At 42.1% G+C, this 21,517-nt stretch overlaps 1 protein-coding gene across 5 annotated transcripts in view; it reads right to left on the bottom strand.

The window, feature by feature from the left end:
- The window catches only part of COLQ (collagen like tail subunit of asymmetric acetylcholinesterase), an 84,493-nt gene that overhangs the window by 22,292 nt on the left and 40,684 nt on the right, over window positions 1–21,517 (bottom strand). For 4 of the 5 annotated variants that reach the window (XR_012644040.1, XM_074984541.1, XM_074984544.1 and 1 more), the window contains exons 2-9: window positions 21,075–21,187; window positions 17,873–17,977; window positions 13,488–13,532; window positions 13,086–13,112; window positions 11,425–11,496; window positions 7,440–7,502; window positions 1,566–1,592; window positions 437–481 (exon numbers count right to left, since the gene is read on the bottom strand). Coding sequence is in view for 4 of the 5 variants with exons in the window: in XM_074984541.1 (XP_074840642.1) it covers window positions 437–481; window positions 1,566–1,592; window positions 7,440–7,502; window positions 11,425–11,496; window positions 13,086–13,112; window positions 13,488–13,532; window positions 17,873–17,977; window positions 21,075–21,187 (497 nt within the window). In the remaining variant the exon portion in view is untranslated. The remainder of the gene's footprint in view (window positions 1–436; window positions 482–1,565; window positions 1,593–7,439; window positions 7,503–11,424; window positions 11,497–13,085; window positions 13,113–13,487; window positions 13,533–17,872; window positions 17,978–21,074; window positions 21,188–21,517) is intronic. The other variant, XM_074984542.1, reaches the window with a different exon arrangement.

The following is a 21,517-nucleotide window of genomic DNA, read 5'->3' as shown; positions in this document are numbered from 1 at the left end:
CTCACAGATGGCTGATGAAGGAGCCATATAACTCCAAAACTACACTAGGGCCAGTGATGGTAGCTTTTCTATGAGCTGTCCTCCACTGCAGCAGTTCCGAAACTGCCTGGCACAAGAAGGTGCTGCTCACTTTTGGACCATGTACAGCTCACCAATATCTACTACCATGCAGAACCTCATTCACCCAAAAAGGCCACAGATATTTTCATTTGGACGAGACCCAAAACATTAATCAGATTTCTGTACTTGCATGAGGAGGGATTCACCCAGTGGGGTTGGGAATTAAATTTTATTGTAACAATTCCATGCTGTCAAATCTCAGTTTCTTTTCAGAGCAATGTACTGTTGTCAGCTAAAACAATCTGAAAAGGATTTTTAGGATGGCTTATGTTTGCTCAGGTTTAATTGAAAGCCACTGTGAAACCAAAATATGTACCTTGTCTCCTTTGAGGCCTTTGTCACCCCTCTCTCCTCTGGCTCCCTGGGGGAAATGGTAGAAACAGACAATTACCATTTCACAGGGATTTTTTTTTTCTTCTCTATGTTAAGTGTTTACCAGGGAAGGCATCCTATGTACCATTCCCAGTGTGCATCTGACAGCAGATTATAATTTCACCTAAAAACTTCTCTTATTATTCATATTAATATTACAGCAGTATCTAAATTAGAATTTGCAGCAAAAAGGACATATTTGTGAGAACATTGCTAAACTTTAATTATTTCAACCATGTCTAGTCCACAGGCTCCAAACATTGTACAATGGATCATTTTCACTCATGGTAAGCAACTTCCTCTGCTCCACAGAGCCTATGAGTGAAACAGAGCAGGGCCATCTTTACCCATCTGCACAACATGCAGTTGCATAGGGCTCCTGAAGATATTCAGCATCACTGGGTCTTAATGACCATCCACCTGCCTCTTTCTATCCATGCTCTGTGGCTCTTCTTCCTCTGGAGAGGCTCTAGTTACCTTAAAACTGAAAATGCCTGCCAGACCTATTAGCAGACACTGAACCAGTGGAAGAGCCATTCAAGTAGTAATGAAGCCATCTAACAGCCCTTTGCCAACCCCAGGTATATACTGACCAATTCTGAATTTACTGTGTCCATCTACAGGACCTTAGTTTAAAAGTTGATTCAAGTATTTCATTAGTGTGTTGCTGAAGAATATAAAAATCACATCTCTCAAAATTTTTATCCCTCCTCAGCTGCCATCAGGCACATGGGAGCCAGTTTAATAGTACTGCGTAGGGTCCCATAAATCTGAGGGACAGCCCTGAAACAGATGATAGATGAAGGAAGTGGGAAACAGAGAAAATGAGTCGCAGAAGTTCCAATAGGAAGTCTGAAGAAGAGTTAGGAACTGAATCCACTGCATTGATAGCTCAGCCCAATGCTTAAGTCATGCGCCCATCACTCTTCTCAGTACAAGTCTTCATACAAATTTCCGTTCATAGGACCTTCTGATTTCGCATTCAAAGCACCTCCACTCAATAACGGTGTACAGTACATTTTTACAATCATCTCCATTACTGCTTTCAATTTTTAAATTATTGTAGCACTGACCTTCTCTCCTCTAGTTCCAGGATAACCCTAAAAGGGAAAGAGAAACATTTAAATGCTTCACGTTTTCTAGATCTTCTGAGAACTGAATTCATATCCTGCCATTGTAAACTCTGGGGTCGGGGGCAGAAGGGAGCTTAAATAATTAGTTGCATCCACTTCTAAATCCAAATGTTTTCCTTGTAAATTGTAGGAGAACAGATTAAAAAGTATAGCTGTGAATGTACAAGACAAAAGCAAGATATTCTAGCCCATAAGACAGCATGAAAAAGACAGCAGCTAAAGCAAGCCTGTTAATCATATTTGAGATTGCTTTAAAAACTAAAAGAGCAGAAAACAAATGTAATTACTGGTTTAATTAAATCTTATTCAGCCTCTGCAATTAATAACCCCAAGCAATTTAAGAAATGATTTCCCCAACCACCTTTTTCCCCTCCTATGTGGTAAATATAAAGTGAAGTCCTTAAATATGTATTGATTGGCTTCCAACGTGAAGATTACCATGACTTTTAGTTTTGCCTTCTTAAGAAAAACCCAGGTAATAGCCTGGGAACTTGTGTAATTCCTGGACAAGTAAAATGATAGAAAGCTAAGGGAGGAGTCTTTTGATTCATAAAAATCTGAAGAATCATAACTTCAGCAATCACCTAGCACCAGTTCCTCAGGATTTGATAATACAGTCTCATCAGAAATGGGCTGAATCAAGCTTTATTTCAAATCCCTTTCAACTATGAACACAATAGTACCAAATGACAAACCCAGCATAATTATGTAAATGTGTATTTGAGAAAATGTTTAAAAATCCATTTTTATTATACTTTACCATGGGCAGGTCAAGCAGGTGACCCTAAAACAATGAAATCGTGGCCTTTGACTGACCAGCCTATGTTATCAGTTAATACTCAGGACATATGATGTTTGATTTTTTTTTGATGTTACAGGGAACTCTACAATAGAAAGCCAGCTAAGTTGATTTGGTAGGACTGGCAAAAAGAGGCATTCCATGGTGATATTGATGCTCAGCTTTAATAAGCCAAAAATTGTAATGAAGAACTAATTTAGATGTCAGCATTCAGCCAGATGTTACTAGAATCCATTTGCAAATTGTTGCACATAGACACACAATGCATATTGCATACCATAATTAATTACAAAAAACAAAGTCCTCTATTTCATAATTCTTGTTTTTACCTCACTCTTGAACTTTTTAAGGTGAAATGAAGAGTAGTGACTGGTAGCTGAATCTTGGAGCAGCTGGTTAAGCACAGCACTCAGCTGTGCCTTACACACTACAAGCAGTGGACACACAAACTGCATTTAGCAAGGTTGAAGAGGAAGTACATTGAATACCAGGGAAAAGTTGAAGATGCTGGAACAAATACCAGCGGTGGGCAAATCCTTGCTGCTCCTTTGTTGATCTGTCAGCACAGCTGGTTGGAATTTGCACCTTGCAGCACTGGAAGACTTTGTGAAATACTTTTTTGCTTTAGATTTAACCAGCTGATCTGCATTGTTAGCTGGGTACCCTCCCAAAATAAGAGAGAAGGCAGACCCTGACATATGGGAGGGATTTCCAAAAGGAAATTGGGCTCTTAAAAGATCACCAGTTCCCTTCTGTGCACTTGGCTCAGACAAAGACCTAAAGCATGTAAATACAGTAATGAAAATTATAGAGGGGCTGATAAGCATAGTGCATCATTCAAATCCGTTTTCCCTGGCAAGTCAAGAACTCCATCAAATTTTGAACAAAATATTACATATGGCAGAGAGGACTTCCCCAGAAATAGGTAAGCATCATATTGACTTCTTTGGTGCTGTTAAATGCCAAGCAGGGGCTATTTTAAAGCTACAGGATAAACCTATTCACACTGGCAGCTCACTTGTGTATGACAGACCAGAGCTCTCTGATATCATGATGTAAGCCATCTTCAGTGATGAGCCAGTTAAAGACATTAGTTGAAGGGATACTTTGCGTCTTGTCTTGTATGAAGCCTTCAAAACCTAAAGGATTACCCCAGTTCCATCAATCTGTGGGCTCTCATCTCAAGAAGAATTGAATAAAGCAGTTCTTTAATGCAAAGAAGGATGAAGTTAGCAGGTGTTGTGACAGAGCTAACCATATCTCCTGGTCATGTCCATATCTCATTGGGATGTTGATCTCTCTGAGACTTTGATAAAGCACAAGTTTTTCATGGTGCTACAATTCATACTCATATGTAATAGAATAATGCATATACAGGGCTGGCAACAGACTTTGCTGGGCACTGGGCAATATGGGGGCAGCTTTGCTCCAGGGCCCCTGGAAGGGGCAGGGCTTTGGATGCAAGGGGTGCGGCTAGCTTCACCTAGGCAGCCCTCAGCATCACCCAGACAATGCCATGTGGGGTTCTGGGAGTGATTTAGAGTGCTGGGGACTCCAGCTGCTGCTGCTGCATTAGCGGTGGTTGCAGCCTTTTAAAATCACCAGGCTCCAAGACAACTGCCCTCTTTCCCTCACTGTTGGTGGCTCTGTGCCTATGTGCCAGGCGAATAGCAAACTAATGCCCATCATGCATGTTCTTCCTAAGCCAGCACTTACTAACAACAGTACTTCATGCCAGCAAAGTCCTTTTTGCATAGCACTCATAGATGGCATGGCAGAGTTAGAAGCTCTCATCAAACCAGAAACAGTTCACACCTGGCAAGGTTTGGCTGAATACTTCATTATGAGGCTTCAGAGAAAATACTGGACCTATGACAAAGTTCTCCTTGTGTTTGATATGTATGCAGAGAGACCAATTAAAAATATTATCAGAAAGAAGAGACTTCCTGGAGTTGGACTTAACCAGTACAAAATAACTGACTTCACAAATACCTCCAATATCACAATGAAGAAGCTATTGTCTCATATTTGCATGAAGTACAAGTTAAGCTCATACCTTGCAGGAGAAATGCACTCAAGGAAGTTCATTTTTGTGGGGTTTAATGAAGCTGATGCCTTCCCCTGGGCAGTGAAGTTTCTTTGTAGCACTATGAAGAGGCTGACACAAAAATTATCTTGCAGGCAGTCAATGCCACAGGAAGGGGCACTCCTAAGGTTTGGCTATTTGCACAGGACAAAGGTGTCCTAGTGCTCTCTGGGAGACACCACTCCAGGCTTCAGCAAGATCCTGCTTTTTTGCCTGCTGCTGGGGAACAGAATTGCTGTCTGTCTCTCTGAGATGCTTTCCTATTCCTCAGGCCATTAGAAGCAGGGATGTCCCTGGTGTCGAGGGAGAGCAGAGCCTGGGGCAACTTCCACCCAGTGCCTCAGGAGTGGGGCCCAGGGCAACCCCTCCCCCCCGCTACAGGCCTCACCCCCACTCCACTCCTGACCTGCCCCTCCTCTGCCCCACCCCCTCCCTGAAGTCTTGTCCCCCAGGCAATTCAAGACGGAGGATCATCAGGAGGCCTGGTGCAGGGAGGCAGCAGTGGTCAGCCCCCCCCCTCCCCCCCACATGCTTGCTGTGGCATTGGGAGCTGGAGCAGCTTGGCAGGCTGTGCCACCCCCACTCCAATCCCCCAGCCCATTACGCTCTGCTTCCTGCCGCTGAGGTGAAGCTGCGCACAGTGGGCAGCAAGAGGGTGGAGGGACAGGGCAAAGCAGAATCAGCTGCCAGGTTGCTCTGGCTCCCATTGCTGTGGTAAGTGTGGGGGCGAGGTGACCCCTGCTGCCATCCCACACCAGGCTCCTCCCCCAGGTAATCCCCTGGGCTGCCCTGAGACCTGTCCATAGGACAGTTCAGGGCAGCCACAGCAGAGGCCTCAAAGTGTGGGGCCTGGGGCAAACACCTTGAACCTTCTGATGGACAGGACATCTCTGATTAAAAACCACATCACTGACACATTCCCACAGGGTGTGATGCTACTGGAAGGGTGGCTGGAAGAAAACAAAGTATCTTACTGGAAGGCTTTGGATTCAGCCTCCAAAGACTCTCCTCTCTTCCAAGGTATCCAGCAGGGCTGAGACAGTTACTGATGAAGCCAAATGCACTAGAAGCATTTGTATGCTAAGTTTCGCATTTGAAGATCAACATCATGATACTTGTAGAGCTCTGTAGTCGATGTTTTCCAAGAAGCAAACGGAGACAGATTACCAGTGATGGGGGGGTGCATTTATGCCTGCTATCAAGATGGTGAATTATCAAGCTATGGAATGGCTCCAGGACAATTAAGCACATCTGAAATTGCCCTCCTCTGCTGGGCATGAATGGAGCTTTAAGGCTGGACTGATCACATCAATTGCAGGTGACATCCCACCCTTTCTCAAGTCAATCATTCAGCTAATCAAATGCTTGTGTGCAAAGACCAGCTGCTCATCATCTTGCAAATTTTGGCCAGCAGCCTGTGTTGTACAGCGATGTGTGAGTGTGGAGTAGATGAAAACAACCTGAGTGACCATGTGTCTCCCAGAGGTGCCTTGGACAGGGACAATGCTGATGACTGTGATGAATAAATGTTCTCAGTCCTTCATGTCAAAGCCAATTTCTCCAGGATTACCACCAATCAATGTCTCTTTCAGTAAGCAGTGCACCCCTCTGTTAAAGAATAACTAGGGAAAGTTGAACAAATATTTTCTTCAATATACCTCTATATAATTGTTCTAAGTTTGCCATATTTGGGACCTTCAGAAAGGTGGCAGAAAGGGTTTTCAAACACCACTCAATTCCTTTCCAATGACATTACACTATCAAAATTTCTACCTACTTGAGGAACAGGTGCCGGGAGACTGGGAGTGGGCAAAGGACAGGGCCTGCCATCTTGCAGAATGTGACACCTATGAAAGGATGAATCTTGTAGATTTTACCAACCACTTTCCTTTTCTATCATTAACTTGCCCACAGAATAAGATTTTACTACACTAGGCTCCCAGACTAGAACTGTTGCACCTATTTCTTTTTTCCTGCTCCATTTTTGAGTCAGGTAGGCTATGTCTACACGAGCCCCAAACTTCGAAATGGCCACGCAAATGGCCATTTCGAAGTTTACTAATGAAGTGCTGAAATGCATATTCAGTGCTTCATTAGCATGCGGGTGGCTGCGGCGCTTCGAAATTGACGCGCCTTGCCGCCGCGCGTCTCATCCAGACGGGGCTCCTTTTCGAAAGGACCCCGCCTACTTCAAAGTCCCCTTATTCCCATCAGCTCATTGTCTTGGTTGCAATTTACTCTTTGGTTGTTCCAACATCAAGGTCATGAATATTGACAAGCTAACCTCATGACATTATAGTGCATGTTTTGGGCAGCCACCAGGGTATCCCCATTAGAGCCATTCCTCTCCCACAGGAGAAAAAGATTTTTAAGCTTTTGAAAGACGGATTAGAAGGAGGTCAGATAAGAGACCTCATATTTTACTTTTTCAGTTCCCTCCTGTTTTGTGTCATATAGATGTACATTCAGAAGCCATAATTCATACATAAATAATATACAGTGTGATGTCCAGAGACACCATCTTCTACATGGGTCAAATTCTTCCACTATTAAACCTATTAGGGACATGCATTGTTATGACAGAGGAGTGAATTTGTCCACATAATCTTATAGGATAGGGTGGAAAGAGTGGGACAGGTTACATGTGCTTTACTCTAAAAGTGAATCACGCCCTCTTTACATTGATCTGTTCCAAAACGTTTCAGAAAGAAGCTAGGAAAGTAGCCACACCCTGCCCCATTGCATAATTTTTTTTAGCTTCAAGAAGATAATCTTGTTGTTTTAATTGTTATTTGAAAGAAAATCCCAAAGTGTTCTGCTATTTGCTATAGAACCAAAATCTCCAGAAGTGATTTCTCACCAAATCATGACAGAAGCAGCAGACTGTTAGAAACCAATGTCTAACTATGTAGGAGCAGTGATAACAAACCTTTGAGCCCATTGGTCCTCTTGTACCTGGCAATCCCATCACACCCAAATCCCCCTTTTCACCCTAAAGGGATTTAAAAAAAAGAATTAACTATGGCTCTTGAAAGGTGTCACATGAAACAACTGATGGCTTAGGTTTTTGTGTCAAAGGTATGAAACATGTCTGACTTTAACAGCTCTCGAGACAGTTTTATAGTAGTAAAACCAGTACTGCCAACTGACCAAGCCTGAGTCATTACCCATTTTATTGTCTTCCACTCATCTCTTTGGGTATGATTTTCTTTCTAAGTCACATATACTTCAGTTTCCTGACACACTGCAAAAGGACATATGGACAATTATCCTCAGTAGCATTTTCCTCCATGCTAAGGTGTATAGGCTCCTGGTGTGCCTATCCCTCCACCTAGCATAACTATCCCTGGCTGTGGTTACACGAGCAAGTTTTGCCAGCAAAACCCCAGTTTTGTTGACAAAACTCGCAGAGTGCACCCACACAAAATGGGATTTGTCAACAGTGTCTTGACAAAACACAGCACTTTTGCCGGCAGCATTCTACCTCGAAGCTTTGAGGCATAACACTGCTGTCAACAGATTCTGTCAACAAAAAAGCTGTGTGGACGCTCTGGGGGGGCCTTCTCTCGGCAGACAGAGAATCCACAACAATGGGCAGCCCTGGCTGTTGTGCTTCCAGGTGCCTGTTTTGTTGAGACAGTGGCTGGGCAGTCCAGCTGCTCTGTTGACAGAGCAGAGCACTCTCCCGATTGGCTTTTGTGTGTGCCTGTACTCTATCAACAGACACAAGAAGAAGTCCTGTGGCACCTGATAGACTAACAGATATCTTGGAGCATAAGCTTTACTGGGCAAAGACCTGCTTCGTCCTGCCCGTGAAAGCTTATGCTCCAAAATCTCTGCTAGTCTACCAGGTGCCACAGGATTTCTTGTTGCTTTTGAAGATACAGACTAACTCGGCTACCTCTCTGATATCTATCAACAGAAGTTTTGTCAGGAAATCTCTTCCAACAGTGACTTCTCTCAAGAGAGTGCTGTAGTGTAACCACAGCCCCTGGGTTATTGTGCCCAAATATTGTAGACTGCTGGGATTCTCTTGGTTTGGAGGGATATGTCCTACCTGTTTTTATTCTAATTGTGTTTTCAATATCAATCGAGGCCTCAGACACGTACCACCTTGCAGTGTTGTCTGACAACTGTTGTGTCCACAAGTGGCTTTGCAGCTTCTTCTCTGGCTGCTGTCAGCCAATGTATCGTCTGCCTGTCAGATGAGCATCCGAGAAGTGCGAAGTCTGTAATTAGGACCAAAGTGGCAGCCCTAGCAGGGAGCAAAACTTGGGCTCTTTGTGCTCCCTTCAGAAGGAAATGCCTTTGGCTCAGGCAAGGGGAGAATTATTGGAGCCAAAGAGAAGGTTTTGAAAAGCAACATGGGAGAAAGGAATGTCAGGAAGTGGAGTGCCACAGCCCAGTGCAGGCTGGCTTGGGACATGGTACTGGAGCAGAACAGGCTGCTGTGTAGCTGTGAGTGCAGGTGGGCCCAACCCCTGCTGCCAGCCCCAGCCCACTTAGGGCCCTGCAGGCTGACCTGAGTACAGGGGACCATCCCACCCATAGGACACTTGGGGCAGTCACTATGGGGCCCCCCAAAGAGTAGGGCAGCCAAACCAAACCATCTTGTGCACAGTTCGGCTCTGCACATGCCTCCCCCAGGACACAGAAGCATGCTGGCACTGGCACTGAGCAAGCAGCCAGAACCCATTCTAGCCTTGCTGCACTGCTGTTGGTGGTAGCAGGGGTCCCCAGAGTGGTTTTAAATCACCCAGGGGTGGCAGGTGGTCCTGGGGGATGCATGGGGCGGGAGGGAAGTGTGTGAGCTGGTAGGCAGGACTGAGAGACGTGGGGAGTTAGGGCATCATTCATGGGAGACTCACTGCCCCCCAGCTACCAGAGTGCTGACAGAGAGGGGTGCCTGCTGGCCCAGTAGGAAAATATGAGGGTTGATATTGGCCCTAAAGTAAATTGAAACCCCTGGGCTACAGCCCCTTAATTTGAAATGTATTTTTAAAATATTTCATTAATGTGTTATCGAAGATTACATAGATCAGGTCGCTAAAAAATTGCAGTTTCCCATGTGGACTGCCATTAGGTAGGGGCACCAATTTAATAGTACTGAGTCGGGCCCCATAAAACCTAAGGTCAGCCCTGCTGGCGGCTGCAAGCGAGTTTTGGTTTGTACGTATGGCTGTTTGTAAGTTGGGAAAATGCCTGTATTGGTGGCAAATAGGAGTGAAGGAAGACACAAAATAAAGGAAACAAGACACAAATCTAAAGAACAGAAGAAGCAGGAGAACAGAGAAGGTGGATAAAATCAGAACAACAAAATATAAGGTAGGACTTTGAGCCAAGGTATAAGGAAGACAAAAAAAGATCAGGAGTGGGGTGTGTAAGGGGAAGGGTGAAAACAACACTAATAGGAGACATGGAAGAGAACTGTCTGATGCAGAAAGGCACCCTGCACTAAAGGAATAGGATTCATGGATGGAAATGACCAAGTGAATCTGTTTTTTTTTCCCACTTTTAAAATACAGTTAATTTGCTCTCAGAGCTCAAATTGTTGTGGCACTAGATAGTTCAGCAATCCTCCAGTTCTCATTGCTGCCCTGGTGGGGAAAAAAAAACATGGTGCATATCATCCCTTTTGAGAGAGAGCGTTTCTCCAACTCCACAACAAATGGAGCCCTGAGCCATTGACTGCTGTGGCTTTGTGCAGGTTAGTTGAAAATATGGACACTACCATGTACAGTAGCAAGATAATCCTGACCTAACTTTTTACCAGTCAACAGCTGGAGGAAGCCTTGCCTTTTCAAGGCTGGTTTGGAATTGGAAACCTTCCACTGTCATCATTTAGCAACAGTTCTCCTCCCACTGCCTCCAAGATGCTGCAGCTTCTCCTTACAGAAAAAGCAAGACATAACTGCAGAATTTGAGGTGCCTGTTATATCGTTTGACTTTTTGATGGCTCTGTGTGATCCTTTTGCATAACAGTTTACTGGATTATTGAAGAGAGACATGGTCATCTTGGAATGGAGAAGTACATTTACAAGCACATCAATCTCATCTATTTTGAAAGAGGTGCATCTCGTAGGTAGGATGGCGTTCAGTGAAGGAGGACACTAGAGCTTCTGCATAATGATCACTCCATTGTAGCAAACCCAAAGCTTGTCCCATCATTCTCTATGCAGTTTACAAAGAATAGGCACTATAATTAGCACCTTGTTGATACTGAAATAAAATCTCATGTCTCCAGAAAAAAAGACAATACAGCAAAACTTTTATTGTGACTGACGAACATAACCATGAAGCTGTATTTCAAAACTCTGATCCGTGTACACTCAGATCTTGGTCCCTTCCACTGGTATCTCATGAATGGGTTACCTGGAAGCATCCAAATAGAAACCTATGTCCAAAGAAAGCAATAACTGAATGACCACGGAGGAAAATGACCAACCTCGTGCATGCTAGAAGGCAGCACTGCCGATGGGAATGGCGGGGAGGAGCGGGCAATAGCATAGGGTCCCAGTGTTTCAAAGAGGCTTGGAGCTCCTGACTGCCACTGCTGTCTCAGTAGCAGCAGCGGCAGCCAGGAGCTCCAAGACCCTTTGAAACACATTGGGAGTGTCAGTCTGCTGCTCCGTGAGGCTTTTCAGGGCTGGCTGGGGGCAAGTGCTCTGCTCTGCGCATGTGCAGGGCTGACTGCCCTTGGCCCTGCCCCTTCTGCTGAAGACACCGCTCTTTCTGGGGCATGTAGCCACCCCCGCCCCACCACCACACACACTATAAAATTGTTCCAGACCCACGATACACTTGATTTGGCAATTTTCATTTAACATGCTTTAATTCCCAAAGGACAAGACAAAATATTACCCATTCTGCTCAACAGATACAAACTTCATGTCATAAAAGTGTTTAAGTGTTACCTTAGGTCCCATTGGCCCAGGCCATCCAATTGGTCCTGGCATTCCAGGGACACCTGGAGGACCTGGTCTACCCTTAAAAGGAAATCATAAAATATTATCATTCCAGCACACAGGGTTCTGTCCAGAGGAGATGCAAATAAAGAAGAGGTATTTGAATATCTTCACTATAGTATCTTCAAGAAAAAAAAAGGCAACTGATATATCATTTTGTCCTTATTTTTAATCCCAAGAAAGCCATAGTATGCATTCTGTTGTTTCTAAGAAGGGAAGTTTGGACGCTGAGAAACAAAAATATATACTAATACATAGAAGTAGATCCATGATGGAAGAAATCTACATGCAACTTAAAATATTCATCCTTGAAAACAGGATTAGTAAACCAAATTCTACTCTCATGCCTGTTTAAATCAAAAGTAACCCAATCAAGAGATACCCCAAGACAAATCAAATATACAGTAGGGAAGAACAGAACTAGAGCCATCGTATTTACTAAACACTGCATTTCTATAGATTCATTTTACTTTCTTTTTTAAATGCTGTTCTATCATATTGATATATTTCATTAATTATTACTATGATACTTGTAAAACAATTCTAGGACTACATCCTGGAGCTACATCCATTTAAACCAGCAGAGGAGCTGGCCTTAAAACTTTGACCAAAACCACTCAGGCTAAAAGTAAATCTTGGAATAAGCCAGTCAGCTTTCACTCAGTAGGTTTGCCTGCTTATTCTAGGACTGAAATTGGACCCACTCCTCTTTTGAGGTCTGATTATTTTAATCAAAAGAACAAATAGCTAAGATATGCCTTCTCAATATGATTTTTGAGGACACATTTCTTTCATTTCTATGTGGCATCTGAAATCTAAACAATTCTGTATCTATCTTATAATTACATCATTTGCATTAATTTGTATGACTGATATGTGCCTCTTATTAGAATATTTTTGTGTATGATTTAAACAGTGACTCTTTTCTTGGTAGAATGATCTAATATCTGCAGCTCTCTGATTTCATCCTGCAGAGGATTTTTTGGCTTCTTTTGAAAATTAATTACATTAAAATGGAAGCACTTAGTCAGTGAGATGAAATATTTTATATCCTGACTTTTAGGGGCACATGCTGTCAGCAATAGAGCACAGCTCTCCTGTCAGCAAATGCCAGGCTGTAGTCAGCATATCATTTTGGTGCCAGAACCCCTCAGATATAATTGCTAAGAGTTATTTCTCTTTTGGCAGTAAGGTGTTTAAATTGCACCCTATTATCAATGAGTGGCTGACATAGGCTTGTATTTCTCGGTGGGTCAGTCAGAGTTGTAATTTCCATTTTTTTAAATAGTTTTTATAACTGTTCCCCAAGTCTACTTCTTCTGGGCAGAAATACCTACCTCAGGTTATTCTCTAGTGTCTTAAAAGTGTAGATGGAAACATAACTTGTCATTCATTTTTACACAGAATTCAAATTAACTCCAATCAGTCATCAGTCCATAGAAAGGTAACAACACATAGCCTAAGCTGTGTACTGAACTTTGCTATACATGGCCAGGTTAAACTTCCCTTTAATTTAATTTAACTCAGGTCTGGATCTACACCTAACAACTACCACATGTCGTCTTACGAGGCTTGTGCATGAACCAGACTCTATAAGCTTTGATTCATACCTTTCTTCCTGGTCTGCCAATTTCCCCCTGGCATGAGAAAAAAAAATTAGTGATGCAGATACCAAGTGAAGAACAGCCGCTGATAAATTAATGTAGTTAAAAAGTGAATTGGGGAGATCCATGTGTCTTGGAGTTTGCTCTTTGAGTTAAAGTAGATAGTATTTACATATCAGAATAAAAGGCATCTTCATGATACATGAATCCCAGTTCAGCAGTGTTCCCCCATTCAGCAAACACTTGAAACATAATGAGGAGTCCTATGGTACCTAGAAGACTAACAATTCCCCACTCTGCCAACAAAACAACCCAAAGCTAAAGAAAACCCCTATCACCTGCTTTCTCTCTCTCTCTTTTCCTTATCCTACAAACAAACACTAAAACTCCAAAAGAGTTGGCACTTACTTTTTCCCCTTTTGGTCCCATTGCACCAGGAATTCCTTGTGGGCCCTATGAAGGAAATTGAAGGAACTTATATAAAAAGAAAATATCCATTTGTTGTTTCCTTTCCCCTGAGCTCTGTCCACCCATCTGTCCTGAAAACAGAGTTCTTCTGGAAAGTGACTTCACCCAAGTTCACGGGTGTTTGGAAGTCTGGTTCAGGCTCCTCTTTAAATGTTAGTGCTGCAGCATCACTGAGTGGCAAGAAGTGGAGACGCCTAGTGAGGAGAATGCAGAAAGGGCATTTTGGAGGTGGGTAAGGAATAGCAAGAAAAGGAGTGAAGGGGGCCAAACGTCAAGGAAGCTGATGGAATGCGAGAGAACCAAAGATTGAGAGAATGCTGAAACTAGCGTAGGTGCTAAAGGACCAAACTGAGCAGATCTGTTTGACCAGTGACTGTAAATTGAACAGTCTAAAATTCATTAATTAGGCTTTGCAAAAAACATTATCATGGGAAACTGTGACCTTCTATAAACCTTTTTTCAGAATGAAATCACTGCAATGAGTTCCTTATTTTCCCTGCCGTTACCAATGTTTTGGGCATGAGCGCATCTCAGACCCTCCAATTCTCTCCAAATGATCTAGTCCCCTAATAGTCTCCTCTGGGTTGTAATACTTGGGTTTAATTTTGGTTGTTGACTTTAGTGTATGGATTGGGTGGTATTGGTGGCCTGAAATACACAGGATGATCTAGTGGTGTCTTCTGCAATAAAGTTTCTAACACGTTATCTTGGACAGGACATTGCGACCTTTTCATGACTGCAGCTCCCTTTTTTTTTTATCAAGATCTCCCACCTCTTGCAACTTCCTTCCCACCTAGCCAGAACCTTCTGTCCACTTAACAATAAGAGAAATGTAAGATGGCTGCTAACTGTAGGGCTCAAAATCTCCAAGCTGAAAATCCCTGTTCATGGAAATTTTGCTGTGATGTTAAGACCTTCTCTTTTTAGTGAATTGATAAAAAGGGTTTCTAATGGCAAAATCCAACTTTCATTTTTTTACAAATAGTTGCAAAACAAATTATATTGGACTCTTTATAGTGTAACAAAAAGACTAAATATTTGGTTTAGTCTCGTTACATTCATGGGATGAAGATGAAATGTGGTGCTCTGAAATACAATTTGCATAACTACTATTTTGAAGTATTTTTGAATGAGGAGTTTCAAAATACTTTGCAAAACATTTTGAGTCCCTCAAAAATTCTGTTTAATTAAATCTCAAAGTAAGTTATAGGTCTTACTATCTCTGGTATAAATTTCTCTCATTCTGCTGATGTCTAACTCTGACTAAAGCTATCTTTTAGCTAATTGGGATTTGAGGGGATTCTTTTTAACAAGTGGAACAATGAAAGGTACATCTCTCTCTGGGAAAGCTGGCCTGTTCTCTTCAAATATCAGGCCATAAAATTCTATCAAACTATTTAATTTCTAATTTCCCTGAAGTTACACTTGCGATCATTACTCTGGCTTTGGTCAACAGGACATAGGTCACGGTCAATGATGATATAACCTAGCAGTCATTGTTAAGGACTAATGCTCTGAAGAAGGAACTTTTGAAACTGCTTTCCCTGATACACCAGATGTTGATTTAGAGTTTTAACTGAAGAAGGTGGAGAGATTTGGTCACTTCAGGTGAATCCACCTCTACCATTAAACCAGGTGAGACTGAGTCCCAAATCAGAAAGATTATGAAAAGTTACGGTGTTCATTTTAGCATACAGCAGAAGGCAGATATGTTTAAAAATTGGCCAGGGGAGGATATCCCCTGAGCCTTTAAAGCGAGGGACTTTGTGCCCACCACAAATGACTTTTTTCAATTTTGTATATTGCCTGTTTGTCTTGTAGTAATTATACCATCCAAAAACACACTGTAAACTAATCATCCTGGTGTGTGAATAAGGTCAAATTCTACTGTCAGTTACATTGAACTATTGCTACTTGGAATTCAGTGGAGTTATTTCAGATTTACAGTGGTGCAACTCAAGAGTAGAATTTGGCTTCCTATGTGTGTATAAAATGAAAAGGTAAAATTCATCTCAGATTCTGTAGACAACATTCAGTTTGACTCACATTAGGAACATCCAAGTTACAAAAAAAAAAAAAAAAAAGTGATAGTCGCTCAAATCTTAGACTTTGGTTTTTTTTAAAAAGTACCAGAAGTTCCATTCCATTTCCCAACAGCTGAAATTATATTGTCCAGAGGATTGCCAGTTTATAATTAAAAATTCCAAGGGAGATGCTACCCCATGTTTATAGTAAGACCTGCCAGACAACTGTATTCAAGCACAATAAGAAAATAAGTGTAATAAATTCTTCAGCCATTTTCCTAGTGCCATTTGTGTCCATGGTCTTTGTAGACCATCATATTCAGTATTATTGCTCTTTTAGTGAAAGACAGAATTGATGTATTCCATTTTTCAGAAGTTCTATATTTAGACTGAAATAACTATTTCCATCTTTCCTACATATTGCAGCTTCATAAATCCTTTGGAACATTATGGGACTGTATAATAATATACATAAGACACTGCTCAATATAGTACAAGAGAACCATGAGTATTTGTATGCCACTAATCTATACACACCATACACAAAATAGGTCTGCCTCACTCCATGTCTCAGCAAAGATATGATGGGGTACCATAAGGACATCTCCTAAAATAAGACCTTTTTTATGTACAAGATACATTCATTACAGAATAGGTAGTAGTTTGCTATGAAGTAATATTGTGTAAGTAATTATAATAACTAAACTCTATTTGAACAAAGCCCATTACCATTGCTTTTTAAATGTGTGTTTTTTGCACTTACTAATCTGTAAAACGCAGTGATTTGCAAAAGATCTCCCAGCCATACATATACATGAGTGAGATTTTACTGTGGTATAATACACTTTTGAGTATCATTTGCATTACAGTATTGTCTAGAGGCCCATAGCCTAGATCAAGGACCTGTTATGCTAGGCACTGAAAGAGTTGTTGCTAGACATTCTAAGGGATGACCCCGACCCAAAGAATTTACAATTAATGCTGAATGGAAACTGGAATTTCTCTTCCATGAAACAGCAACAAAGGGTCCTGTGGCACCTTATAGACTAACAGAAAAGTTTTGAGCATGAGCTTTTGTGAGCTTTCGAAAGCTCATGCTCAAAACTTTTCTGTTAGTCTATAAGGTGCCACAGGACCCTTCGTTGCTGTTACAGATCCAGACTAACACGGCTACCCCTCCGATACTCTTCCATGAAACCACGTTTCCAGATCAAAATGTCACTCTGAATTGCAGAAGCTTTTCCTAGGAGGAATATTTTTCAGGTAATTTCATTTAAAAAAAGGACCAAAAGGTTCTGTCATGAAATTCCTGACTCTCTTCTTGACCAGCTAATTGGACAAAGACTGGGAGGGGAAGAAGCAGCACAGAAAAATGAAGTTATTTGCCCAATATCACAAAGCCAGTCAGTGGCAGAGCTAGAAAGAGAAACCAGGTCTCCTGAGTATCAGCTCAGTGCCCTAGCTGCTGCAACACATTGCCTTTAAAAGTATTTAATTGATCACACAGCTATTTCACTAAAATAAACCTGCATCAGTTTAGATCAGCAGTGGGGCCCTTTCCTCCTAATACGGCATTTGTCGGTGTCTGTGCAGAAATCACCTTTGCAAAACACACCATTTTGTGAGGTCTCTGAGGCTTCGTGGTCTGTGCTGATGTGTGCGAAACACTGTTCAACTCTTGGACCCAGACTTTCATTCTCTCGACATCAGCAGCCCACCATGTGGAAATGTTCCACTCAATATTGAGGGGGAACTTTTTGCCACTCACCAGCCAATACTGGATCCACACTGTACTATTCTAGCAAGAATATTATCCAATTCTCCATGCCTAGAAGGATTACCTAGGGAAAATTCCTGTGGAAAATTTTCAGCTGGTTCCTACTGTTTCCTGTTGACTGGCAGGTTTCTAAACAGAGAAAAGGATCTGCTAGAATACTCATTCCTAGGGCTCTTGGTCCTCCAGTAGAAAAACAACAGAGACCAATATTAAAAGAAAACCAATAGAAACCAGATGAAGGCTTGACATGATGGCTCCTGAAATTTCCATGGAGGTTATAGGAGTCAAGCCTTTTTTAGGCTGACTTAAAATACATGAAAGAAAGTGCAAAGTCAAGTCTTTGTCTGGAGGGTGTAAGGCAAAGGTAACAGACAAATATACTATTTATGATAACTTTAAAAAAGTTAAACCTTAGCTTTAAATATAATGAAAAATTAAATATTTTCAAAAACTGAAAGAGTTTTGTAAAGAGCTTACAACAAGATCAGAGCATGGAAGTGTGTTGTGAGAGATACAGTACTCACCTGGGGGCCAGGAGGCCCTGAAGGGCAGTCTAATTCAGGTTCATGTGAAGCTTGTGTTATCTTAAGTTCTTGACACAGATTTTTTGTATCATGAGTAAGCAGCTGCTAAACAAAAGAATAGAGAAATACATACACGCACATCAGTAAAGCTCATACAGGGAAATGACTGGGGGGGAGGGATAGCTCAGAAGCCCAAGCATCAGGCTGCTAAACCCTGGGCTGCAAGCTCAATACTGGAGAGGGTAGCCACTTAGAGATCTGGGACAAATAGATTAAAAAAAGAAAAATCTGTCAGATACAGTGATAAGCCCTGCTGTGCATGCAGGGGACTGGACTTGATGACTTCTCAAGGTCCCTTCCAGTCCTAGCATTCCATGATTTTACATGACCAACCAATCTGTAGGGCATTTAATTTCACCCACTCACAAGGATCCAGTTCAGGCTCATGGTTTTTCTCTTAACTGATGCTTAATTATCATCACATCAGTATATTGTCCCATCCTGTCTTTCATCCTCCCTTTTAGCAGCACTGTCATAACAGTGTGCTAACACCATAGCATGCTCTCTCAGCCAGTGTGGGACTCAAATCTATTCTTAAACTTGACTCTGCTCCCTACAGGCACAATTTATGGGCAAAAGCACAGACCAGAAATAGCCTCTTTGCTCTAATAATACAAACTGCATTCACCTGTGCTCTGGGCTGAGCACACTTCTCTGTAGTGATACTTAATAGGGCAGATACTCATTCATTACAGGCCAGATCCAAGTCCTTTAAAAATCCGTGGAAAATCTATTTACTTCAGCAGGTATTGAATAAAGTCCTACATGAGCACAAACTGTATTCGTTTGCACATGCACCAGGGCCCAGCACGGTAGCTTATTATTAAGGCAGAGAGGGGAAAACTAGAGTATCAGTTAAAAAATCTTGAGCACAACACTGGGGCTGGCTCTCTGAGCCACAGCACTTGGCCATCAACTGGCTGGTATTGGCAAACCGGCTTGCTTAATACCTGGTGTCACAAGGGGTGTGTTTACACTTGCACTCCTCTTTCGAAAGAGATATGCAAATGAGGTAAAGTGAAAATGCAAATAAGGCATGACTTTGCATATTCAGTGTCCTATTTACATATTCTAATTTCAAAAGGGCTTCTTTCGAAAGAAGAAAGCCAGTGTAGATGCTGCTCTTTCAAAAGTAAACCCCATCTAAGAAAAAATCCTTCTTTCCATTAAATAAAGGGAAGAAAGATTCTTTCGAAGAGTGGTTTACTTTTGAAAGAGCAGTGTCTACACTGGCTTTCTTCTTTCAAAAGAAGGGCTTTTCGAAATTAGAATATGCAAATGAGGTCTTGCATATGCAAATGTGTACCTCGTGTGCATTTTCAATTTACCGCATTTGCATACCTCTTTTGAAAGAGGAATGCAAGTGTAGACACACCCAAGAATACTAATACTGAAATGCATAAGAATGATATGGAGTAACTGAGGTTAGCAAAATGGGTCTTCAAGCGAAGATCCTTTCCTGAAGCAAGAGTTTAGAACTCAAGCAACATGCTGCTGCTGAAAACCCCTCAGGAGGGAATATCGGAGGTCAGTTCAGGAGGATCCGAGGAACACAGCAATTAGTTTTATATACATTTTTAATAATAAGATAAAGATAAGGTATGCCTACAGGAAAAATGTCTCTACTTCAGACTATACAGGATTTCAACACTAGTTTCTAAGTACTGTAGATGACTAATGACTAAACAAAGAATAAAGTACACTCATTCTAAGCATTTCCCAGAGCTTCAGAATATTAGAACGTTCTTGCTTCATCAGTTTGATGGGAGAAGTGCTGTAAACCTAACCAAAAATTCATTGAAATCCAATGGGCATTTTAACATTCGCTTCAAAGGATTTAGATCACATTGGCTACGTCTACACCAGCCCCAAACTTCGAAATGGCCACGCAAATGGCCGTTTCGAAGTTTACTAATGAAGCGCGGAAATGCATATTCAGCGCTTCATTAGCATGCGGGCGGCCGCGGCACTTCGAAATTGACGCGCCTCGCCGCCGCGCGTCTCGTCCAGACGGGGCTCCTTTTCGAAAGGACCCCGCCTACTTCGAAGTCCCCTTATTCCCATGAGCTGATGGGAATATGCACTTCAGCGCTTCATTAGTAAACTTCGAAATGGCTATTTGCGTGGCCATTTCGAAGTTTGGGGCTCGTGTAGACACGGCCATCCTCTATACATTATTGACAACATGTCCAAGGTGAAATCCTGTTTCAATGTAAGGGTATGGGCAAGATGATCTGACGAAGTCCTATATTTCTATGATTCTAAGATATCAGTACAATACAATAACTTTTGTAGTATTGGAAATCCTCAGAGTATTTGCCTTGGGTCTCAAAGAAAAATAGCTCACAATAGTTGTGGGTTAGTCAGAAAGAAAAACTAACAAGAGACCAATGTGAAAATTCTTGCTTTTGGGTAGAAAATGCGTGGGACCCTGTGTAGGCTGGTGATACCTGTAAGCACACAGAAACACTGATGTCATAAGAAAGGCCCAGAGCCAATTCATCTCACTGAGTAAAGATCATAGCTGCACAGCTCTGATCCAAAGCAGGAATTCCATGCACAGTGAATGCTCTGATGAGCTTTATTACTGGAGGCAGGGATGCGAAGTGGATTGGGTCCTAGTGTTGAGGAAAAGCTGATGGAAATGCAGTAGGGAGCTGTGCCAGCTGACCTATTTGTCCAAAGCAAACAAAGATGGGGGAATTGAGTCAATATCAGATTACTTAAAGCCATGGACTGTCCCACTAACAATTGGAGATGGAGATAGCATCCATTCAAAATGATAACAATAAAGTGCATTTCCTTCCTGTTGCTGCACTGTGTGGTGAGATAAATAAAAGTACACATCTCACAGACCTAAAAGAGACCTCAAGAGGTCATTGAGTCTAGTCCCCTGCTCTCTTGGCAGGACCAAGCACCATCCCTGTCCCCCATCACCTTGATCCTTAAATGGTCTTCTCAAGGATGGAGCTCACAACCCTGGGTTTAAGCAGGCCAATGTGCAAACCACTGAGCTATCCCACGCCACAAGATGGGAGATGGGAGTGGTGGACTACAACAACCAGAAAGTGCTAAGAAAGGCTACACAAGTCTTTAAAAAAATATAAGGAAGGTGAGAGAAATACTCCCAATAAATACTTACAGAATTCCAGCCCTGTTTGAAAAATGGTGGTGGAAATAACGGAGGTGGAGGAGGGGCAAAGAGACAGCATGCTCGGTTACTAATTCTTTTCTTCTGTTCCAAGCAAGGGAGGTCTGTTCAAAAGAAACATTCAGCCATTACCAATGGTCAAACACCGCTGGATTTAAATGGCTTGAAAATGCGGGCAGTTCTTATAAAATACATGCTGGGGAGCCCCATGAGACACCACATGCCCAGTAAAGGTTCTGAATCAGCAACAAGCTCAAGCACATGCTCAGCTTTAAGCATCTGAGTAGTCCCATCGAAGTTCATGAGGTCACTCACATGCTTAAAGCTATGCCTGGATGAAACTAAAGCTAAACACAGTTAATGGGATTATTGCAGTGAGTTCCAAAGAAGGCAGTGTTAAGAGAGTCTGTGGAGAATATATATAGCGATACAGT

The sequence above is a fragment of the Carettochelys insculpta genome, chromosome 2 (genome assembly GCF_033958435.1).
Source record: "Carettochelys insculpta isolate YL-2023 chromosome 2, ASM3395843v1, whole genome shotgun sequence".
Lineage (NCBI taxonomy): Eukaryota > Metazoa > Chordata > Testudines > Carettochelyidae > Carettochelys > Carettochelys insculpta.
Note: the sequence above shows the minus strand (reverse complement) of the source record. Positions and strands in the feature narration are given on the sequence as shown.